Source organism: Centruroides vittatus, unplaced genomic scaffold, assembly GCF_030686945.1.
Source record: "Centruroides vittatus isolate TY-2023 unplaced genomic scaffold, ASM3068694v2 scaffold_1519, whole genome shotgun sequence".
Classification (NCBI taxonomy): Eukaryota; Metazoa; Arthropoda; class Arachnida; order Scorpiones; family Buthidae; genus Centruroides; species Centruroides vittatus.
In genome coordinates this window covers 1,107,158-1,117,425 of record NW_027122682.1, presented here as the reverse complement: position 1 = coordinate 1,117,425, position 10,268 = coordinate 1,107,158, and the positions used below count along the sequence as shown (strand labels likewise).

The 10,268-nt window shown below is 27.9% G+C and overlaps 1 protein-coding gene across 1 annotated transcript in view; it reads left to right on the top strand.

The window, feature by feature from the left end:
• Position 1: 1 nt before the first annotated feature.
• LOC136987363 (N(G),N(G)-dimethylarginine dimethylaminohydrolase 1) overlaps positions 2-10,268 on the top strand; it is a 54,019-nt gene continuing 43,752 nt past the window's right edge. The window contains exon 1 of the mRNA XM_067285095.1: positions 2-319. Within this exon, the coding sequence (XP_067141196.1) occupies positions 65-319 (255 nt within the window). The 5' untranslated portion in view covers positions 2-64. The remainder of the gene's footprint in view (positions 320-10,268) is intronic.

The following is a 10,268-nucleotide window of genomic DNA, read 5'->3' as shown; positions in this document are numbered from 1 at the left end:
TAAAAGAGGGAGCCACCGATACACACGCACTCTCTTCAACCTAAGTTGAACTTTAGAATATAAAATGGCGTCGCTGCGTTATACTCATGCGATCGTCTGCCGCATTCCTAACAGCCTGAAAACGGAAGATTTCGATTTAGAAGAAGCGAAAAGGCAACACGAAGAATATTGCCACACGTTAAGAAATTTAGGCGTCGACGTAATCGAGTTACCGCCCGACGAGAATCTTCCGAATTGCGTTTTTGTAGAAGACACGGCCATCGTCTGCAACGGAACCGCTCTAATTTGTCGCCTAAATCATCCGTCTAGACGTAAAGAGGTGACTTATTTTTCACGTAATTAATTACAAACGCTTTATTATTAATTTTTTATCGCATTTAATTTAAAGTAAGCGGCAATTTTCGACCGATAACGGTGTTTGCCAGTGTCAAAACTGTCGGCTGTTTTCGGTTTGTTTATTTTATCGGGGGTGAGGGGGAGCAACTTCTGCTCGACTTGTATACAAATGAATGGACGAAAAGTAACTTCCAGCCATAAATTTGCGGTTATGAAATACCTAGCCGGGCTCATAAATCGGTTAACCCAGATTGTAACTAGAAATGCAGTGTATTAGAATGGTGTACTGTTTATTCAACAGATTTTATTAATTAAATCGAATTTAGAATGGTTAACCTAGTTCTTCTTCTTTAAATTTGCCTTTTCTTGTGTTTATATGGGATCTGCATTTCTTTATTCGGATGTTGTATAGATTACTCCCAGTGGAATTTTGGGACTTCAAGTATATATCCGAACTGAGGGGACCGAGATGAGTTCGACGGTATCCTACTTTTGGACTGGAGACGAAAAATAACAAAGTTATCATATTTACGATTTTTTGCCTTTCGCAACACATTCTATGTCATTTTAGGGTTTTTCACTAGGTGGCACTTTTTGATTCTTTATACATATTGTCCCTATTAAAAAAGTATTTCATTATTTCACCATGTTTATTGATAATCAATCTTTAACAACTTACGTCGTGATCGGGAGTCGCATTTCAGCCATATATTCTAAAGACACGTCGGCAAAGACCTAAAGAAAACTGCCCGTGTAAAAGGCCAAGAAAACAGACTGTATACTCACCTTCAACAGAGGCATATGTTGATCCACGGGCACAGCGATCGTCTGCATTTGGAGTAGGTTCTTTTTGCACACTCCCGCGCTCCTCAACCTCTGGGCCTATGGCCCCTCGATTGCCAACTCGCTCGCTATTGCTCACAGTTGGCAAGTACTACGTGCCGCTTTCGCAGCTTGTCCAAAAAACCTAACCTACCCCTCTGGGTGGTGACTGTCACTAGTTAGGCTAATAGAAAACCTTTTATTTAGGCTCACTTAATATTCAAGGCTGCAAGTCCATGCGTGATTGGATTAAATACATTACTATATAAAACTCTAAAATGGCGTAGAATGCATTGTGAAAGGCAAGAAATCATAAATATGATAACTTTGTTATTTTTTTTTTCCAGTCCAAAAGTAGAGTACTGTCAAACCAGTCTTGGTCCCCTCAGTTCAGATATATACTCAGTCCCGAAATTCCACCGAGAATAATTTATACAACAGCCCCTTCTCTGATATGTTTCTTCCTGTCGAGGGTGTCTTCTCTCTTCGGTCCATTCCAATTTGAGTCTTCCTCCGACATGGCCTTGGTCTTCCTCTCTTCCTCCCTCCTTTCACTACCAGTTTTCCAATGTAATCTTTGCTAGTTTAGGATAATACGGAGTGGTTTCGGCGCCACTGCATATTATACTAAAATCTTGTGCCGTTCGGATTGGCTTTACAAACTTTATCGTTAATGAAATTTGTTCTGCATCTTGTTATTTTTTAAAAATCATCCTGTAATAAATCAGTATAATTAATTATTAGATTATTTTTTACATTTTATATTTAATATATATGTGTGTGTGTTTATTACTGTATTTTAAGAATAATATTAATATTATGCAGGTTTATACACTATCTCGGAAACTTAATACCGTACGTTACTTTAAATCCTTCCATGTTTATAAATCTGAAAAGATATCATTTGAGTCTCTCGTTGATAAATTCTAAAATAAAGCCTTAATTTTGTGCTGTAAACATTTTGTTAGTAATAGATACATTATGAGAGAATTTGCATAAATTTAAAATTATAAAATGTATTTTATAAAAAAAACTTGGTAAAAAAAAAGTGAAATTTGCAAACTAAATCTTTTAGATTGTTTGCAAATTTCACTTTTTTTTTTTTTTTTTTTTTTTTATCTCGCCCTTACTAAAATATTACATTTGACCCACATCCTATTTATTTGTTAAGGAATGTAAGAGATATTTGTTGTTGTTTAATAATATATTGATTTGGATATAATGTTAATTTTAAAATCAACATGTTTTTGTTACAATTGATGATTTAAAAGCATAATTAAAAAATTATCTTTTAAAATTAAAGAACAAAAGACTGTAATGTTTCTTGCCCTATTTAAACAATGTCATTATGCATTTCTCTCTCAGAAAGGTAATATATTTTATCTTAAATACTACCATTTTTATAAATTTGAAAAGCCATCTTATATCATTCGGTTGTATGAGTAATCATCAGTTGATGTATTGTAAAATAAAACATTAATTTTGCTACGTGATAAGCTTTATTATAATTTCTTTTATTTGTCTGTCATGTTTGAAATTTGAAGTTTAGAATATTATTAATATTTATTCAATAATGTAATCAAAATTATAGAATCAAAATCATATTCCTTTATACATATTCTAGACTTAAGCATAGTAAATCCATTATTAGACTAAACAAACTGTATGTTTCATAACAATAATTTTGTTTTATCCTTTCCTTTAATCAAATATAATACCTTAAATGGCAAAATTTAAAATAAGATTATTAATATTTACAAATGTTTTTAGAAATAATTATGTTTCAATGTGGTATTTTTATATATTTAATATAATAAATGTGATTCATTAAATGAGATTATTTTTATGGTTTTAAAATATTAATTATTAAATGAATTTAACAAAATGAAAAATAATTATTTTTGTCACTTATTGTAATGTTAAATTTAATAATTCTCTAGAAAAAACATTATAAATTTTTTCTTATCAGTTGTCAGGATTAAATTACTATATATTATTAAAAAAAAAAACAATTTATGAAATGAGAAATTACTTAATTGTGAATTAAAAACTGGTGTTTTCGAGAATTAAAGAGGTCAATGAAATTATCTTAAAAATATTTTCAAATAGAATAAACTTTTTAATAAGATAAAGGATATTTTACTATTCTTTGCCATTGTCTTTTTCTTCTATATGAAAAAAATATATTAAATAAGATTTTAAATTCAACTTTTTATTATAAATTACATTAAGAAACTGTCCTGAAATTTTTGTCTTTATTATTGAAATTTTCTTAAAAATCTCTATCAAACATTTTATATTTGCATAAAATCAATTTAATGAACATCCATTTTGTAAAATGTAATTTTCAGGTCAGTCTAGAGTCTAAGGTATTTGAATACTAGACTTGTTTTTCATCATTAATTTCCAGACATGAATTTTTTCCTTCATATATATATATATATAAAGAAAAATTCTTCTCATTAAAGCTATGGAACATTTAGGAATGATTGCTGAAAATAGAAATACTTCATTATATTGTAGATCAGTTTCTACAGATGTTCATAAATATAGTTTTAATTGATTGGCATAAATATAGTTTTTTAAATTATCTTAATTGTTCTGCCATTAAATAATTATTATAACATTTTTTAAACGATTTTATTCGCAATAATAATTAACCGCAAAAGTTCTGTTTTAAAGCTACAAACTGGACGTAAAATATTTTGAATTCTATCAACTGTATCCTAGTTTTCATTAATTTTCTTCCTCCTCCTCGGAACACGTCATCGTCTTGTTTCGCCAGTAATTTTAATTTTATCTGATTATCTTTTAGGTTTCGTTTTGGTAATAACTATAATCATTAGTAATTACTATAAATATAATTTTATCGTGTTAAAGAACCCAATCGAAAGCCCTCTCCGCTTTAATTTTATTAAAGAAAGAATTTTAGTGTAATTGCTCGTTTATAGAGAAGTATGTTCAACCGGTCAGGTGGTCTGTACAAATTCTATATTACTGTTAAACGTGTACTACATACGCTTTGTTTTAGTGTAAATTGGACTCAAATTTATATCGAAATAGTGAAAAAGAATAGGTAATACAGTATTAGTAATTGTCTCTATAGTAGTATGTCTGTTTCTCTATAACTTTATACATTTTTAGTCAGATTAGAAGACGCATTAAATTATTTACGTAATAAAAATTCGTATTTTCTGTAAAATTTGGTTTATGGAGTAACGACCTATACGTTTCGTAACTCTATATTGTATATATAAAACACACAAATATTTCCTTTTAAAGCAGTTTAATATCCTTTTTATAGACTGGTTTGCATAATATAAACAATAATTATGTTGATATTTTTAAAGCGTAGATTAAAAATTCTTTAAATAACTTCTGTTAAAATTTCTTTGATCTATTTTCAAGGAAAGTTATGAATAAAAACAATGATAAAAGCATTTTATAACATCTATCTGTTTGAAGTATGAAGTCTAATTTTCTCTTATTTGTAGCGGTTAATCTTTCACTATTTACATAAAGAATTATGTAAACAGACCGACCGAATTTCAAAGACGACGACTTTAACAACCAGGGAAATCAATGTAAATATCTTAATAAAAGTTGCTTTCCAAAGATCATTCTATGATTAGAGATGGCATATCAATCGAAACGAAAATTATCCGAAAATCCCAATAGCGTCAAAATTATACACTTTCAGTCAGTTTTATATATAAAATTCGCCTTTCCTTTAATTTAGTTAATATTGCGGTTTTATCTTTTACGATGTTTAAACCTCCATAAATACACGATAATGTTATTAAGTTACGTAAATGCGTCACGAGCGCAAAAATATTCTAAATTATTAAAAGTTCTGTTACGTTGAAAAAATGACTATAATTTAATTTAAAGTTCTTAAAGGTGGAGTCGCTCGAATTAATATGTTTTAAATATTTTATCGCTTACACAGATCTAACCAATGTCATTAAGGGAATGAATATTTCTATTTATATTTCTAAATTTTGCTCGATTTAAAACGTATTTTCGAAGTAAAAAATCGAAATTATCATTTTATTTCAGCGTATCTCATGTGAATGACTGTTTATATATACGAGTATATATACTGTATATAAAATTCAGCAACGAGTTGCGCAACTTTCCCGGAAAAAGAGTGAAAATTGTGTGTGGCGCCATCTGTTACGAGATTGTATTTTTAAGACGAATTAATTTAAAAAAATTAACGATTAAAATTTTCATTAAGTCAGACCCAAATGAGAGATATGACGCATGATCCCCCTATATCTCTCCATCCACTCGACCTTTAACCACCAAAATTTAATAGCATCAATATCCCTAATATACAAACCTCCCTGTAAAATTTCAGAAATTTTCGACAAAAGGCACAGGAGTTATTAAGCTTCAAAACGAGTGAAGAAAATCGTAGCTCTCACTCAAACATCCATACATACAGGAAAAAGTTTTCTTTTGGGGGTCGTTTTTTGACCGATCGTTGTACTTTCCTTTCCTTCTGTTATATATAACAACCAGAAAAGTAATTATATATATATATAATCACGTGAATCTAAAAGAAATATTTATGCTATCTATAAACAGATGAAAAGTTTGCGTTGAAGTGGTTTTCTGTTAATATGGTTCTATTATTGGATTTAGTTGACTGCTTAACGTCCAACAAAAGCTTCTTTTGATTTCTAGATGTTATCAGATATAGAATTTCTCTTGAATTTTAAACACTTCAGAATAATATCTTCTCTATTTACTCGATTAAAAAAAAAAAAAAAAAAAAAAAGAGTTTTTCGACACTTTATACAAAACTAAAGTGAAGAAAACGTTTCAAGTATCAACTTACTCTGGTATTATTTGATTTATCCAAACATTTAAAGATTAGATATCATATTGATGGTTATGAATACAGTGTTTATTTAAATTGATGTATTATATATAAAGTAAGAATTTTTAGTAGAGAAATCGAACGCTTTGAAAGTATATTAGCATATACAGGCCTGCCTATGGAAATCATCAAGATTAATTAAATAAAGCGATTTTTTTGTACTTATTAGTGTATATTTCGGACATACAGGTATATCTGAAATTGTTTTTTTGTTCGTGTATTGGATTATATACAATTTATAATTATTAATATAATCATTTACTAATAAATAATAACGATTTATACTCCACTTCCTGTGAATTTTGTGCCATGTAATATAAACATTTAGTCAGTTACGAAATTTCGTCCCATTTTTCACTAGGAACAATAAGGATCCAAATGATACTTTGAAACGGTGAGAAAGGGCAATGTTCTAACGGATTTTTATTGTTGAAACAATGACGAGTCGAATCGTTTTCTCCCCTTATCATATATTTATAATCTGTACACCGAACACGTAATATTACATCTATGATGTCATCGCAGTCATTTCATCACATTTATTTTTGGACGTGTGGGTAGCTTATATTAATCTTATAACGTTGGCATCCATAATAATTTTTAAATATTTGTTGTAAATTGATACGAAGTATTTTAAAATAGAAAAGATTACATTTATATGTTGGACACTAGTGGTTCCAATGAGTCCAATCTAGACAGGTGTCTGACATAAAAGGGAAGAGGAAGATCACAAAAAAAAATTGTAGTTAATTTCAATTACATATTTATGAGAAATATACTTAATATGAGATTTTAAAACATTTCATTACTCTTTTTCCAAGCCTAAATGAATCATCATTTTTTTTAAAGATCTTTAAAGCTTAAACTGCCATTTAATGTTAAAATTTATCACTTTTCACTATATTTGTTACATTATAAATGTTCGGCGATTCCAATTAAGAAAGTTCAATTTAGGAGGTGCCCAACTTTGAGGGATTTTACTGTATATACTTTTTTCGATTCGTCATTTAACCGCTGGTATGATTTCTAATAGGATTTTCGGATAAATTCTAGTTTTGAAACTCGTGTTTTGAAGCTTTTTCAAGCTGTAATTGGTTCTTTGAAGGTCTTTTGTTCAGCTCTGTTGGACTTTTCAGACAGGTGTTGCATCGTTTAGACTCCTCCGCCGTTGCCCTTTTATTCTAGTGATTTATTGTCTGGCAGATAAAAGGTTGAGTTACAATTTCCAATTTCGATCCTTCTCATTTTCTCTGTACAACTTTTTATATTTTATTTTTTCAGGAATGCCCTATAAGTAATAACTAGTTTCTTAAGTGATACTCGTCTATAATTTATTTTATTGACAATAAATTTTCGAGAATTGCTGTCTTTCTCTTGCTTAAATTATGCGAAGAAACTAATAGAATATGCTCATTTACAGCTAGTATTTTCGTTGAATTATCTCATTGTATATTTAAAGAATGAATTGTTTAATTAATCAAAAAAAATTAATTTCTGTAAATGTACTTATTAAATTAAAATGCCTATCGATGCCGTTCTGTTTATTAAAGTGAGATTATTTAAACGTTCAAGAACATATTTTAATGTTCTTGAAATTCTATAATAAAAAGTAAATTACTTAATTTCATTTTTAAATAAAAAAAATGGCCGCGGTCTATATTTAAGAGTCCTTAAAACAAGTTTATGTTTGACGTTTAAAGTAACAGATGTGAGTTTTTGAGTTTAATAATTTAATAATAGGACGTTAGAGACAATTTTACGATGTTTGGACTAGTCTCTATGAAAAAAAAAAATTAAAAATACTTAACCTTGTTAATTTAAATTGGTTCTCAGCCAAAGTTACTTAACTTATAAAAAAAGAATTATTTAAATCTTAGAATTTATCATTTCTTTTTCAAATTTATTGAGTCATATTTTAAAATAAATTATAGTAAAACATATGACCATTTTCAGTTTTAATAGAAAAAGAAAGAAATGTTGTTTTGAGGGTATTTTCTCAAAATATATGCTTAAAACACTCAAATATGCCTTGCATATTTATTTAAAATGTGTAAAGGGATTTTAAATATCACATACACCATTTTAAATATTTGATTAGTTTTTTAAAGATGTGTACAGTGTAGCCCAAAAGTCATTTAACAGTTGTAAAAATGAAATGTATCGTATTCAAATATTGTGGAATATATATTTTTAATCATATTTCCACCAAATCCAGAGAAAAACGTGTTCTTAAACTCATTTAACAATGAAAGTGGTGAATTATTTAAAATGTAAATCTTGTCTGAAGTTAACAGCCGGAAGTTTATCCTCTCACCTCTTAAGTAGCCTACAAATAATGGTTTTTCGTGATATTAGTATCATCTTTTCGATAACTGAACTCACCGAGAGGTAGTGTGAACTTCACTTTACTATTTTTGAGTTTTTCTCCCCTCTACAAAGCCCAATTTATTTTTAAAATATATGAACAAGTTAGTTTATTTCTCCTGCTTGCGTGTTTTGAAAAACGAAGATATTTATTTATTAAAGAAAGTAATTAAAAGTAGAAGATTTATAGTTTTATTACGTAATACGGTGATGGAATTTTCTTCAGTTAATATATGTCACACATACATTAACCGAAAAAATTTAACTTTATTAATTAACTAATTTATTTAGTTTTAATTAATTTTTTTCCGTCCTGAAAGACGAATTGTTTTTTTTTCTTCTAAATTTAATATAAATAACAAATATCACTTCTTACAATAATTGAATTTTTAAAGTTAGTTCGTATGTCTGTTATGCTCTTATTTAAAGTAAATTGAGTAAATAATTGTTTTATTTTTCCGTTTATTAAAGAAGTTTTTTCCAATATGCTTCAAAAATATAGGTTATTATAATAATAATAATAATAATTTACATTTTGTTACTTCACTAATTTAATTAGTTAAGTAACAGAGTGTCTACGTTGCTATAAATAACTGTAGTACTTTATTCTCTTACAAAATGTTTAAGAAAAAACAAATCATACAGTTTTATTCTTATGTAAATATTTTTTGGGATAAATTTTTCTAACAAATTTAAAGTGTAAAAATTCTTAAATTTGATAGGTTTTTTAATGTAGAAAATGCGAAACACACTGTTAGGATCTTGTCGATAATTATTTTAGAGTCGTTAATTTCATTCTCGTTTCTCGATACACTTTTGAAGCATTTATGGACCTTTTGGGTATTTTGAAGCGATATAATCTGACAGGATACCGATATTCTAAATAATTACTTTGGGCGTCTGAACTAGATACTAATCAGGAGACTCTCGTTTCGTTTCTTGCACCCCTCACAATGTCCAAGAGCATTTATTTGATGAACGTCTAGCATCCTAGGATGTTCATCTAATGTTCTTAGATACAAATTGAACTGGATACTAAAATAATTATTTAGTATAATTAATTATAAAAGTAATCTTATCCCCAGTTTATGACAATAAACTGAGGTTACCCCAATTTACGACTGGGGAAAATTAAGGTTTTTCTCGTTTATTGTCATAAAAATAACCTTCAGTTCTAAAAAATTTTATTAAGTCCTATGACTACAATTGAATTAATACACAGTTAATAAAAATAACAGTTTCAATTAAATTATATGTAACTGTTACTGTATCTTTATTTATCCTTTGAGCTAATGACTGACTCGAAATTAAGATATTTAATTAATTTACTGTTAAATTATGTGTAAACTTACTTAAATTTCTGACTATTTTATTTTAATTTCTATAACTTGCCGAGTAAATAAGCTTAAAAATATATAATGCATTCAGTTTTAATGAGATCCTTACTTAACGGGTTTAAATTAGTATTTAATTCAAATTTTAAGAAAATTATTTATTTAATTTTAGTGGCTAACATTAAAGTAAGTTTAATATTAATTCTTTAGTAAATATTCAATTTAAAATATCGGTACCGTGAAACTTAACTTGATTCAATATATTAAAACAATAACTTTTGTGTACAATACGGTAAATTGATTTATAGAATTTTGTAAAATAAATAAATAGGTAATAAATTCTTCTAAACTCTGATAACGATTCATATTCGCTAATGTGTTTGAAGCATAAAGCACGGTTAAATAAATGACTTTTGAGCCAGCCTGTGTTTATAAAATGTTCAAATAAGCCTATATTCAAATAAATATAAATTCAGTTTATATCAATAGATCCTTTAAATTGAAATTTAAAACAGTTTTGAATC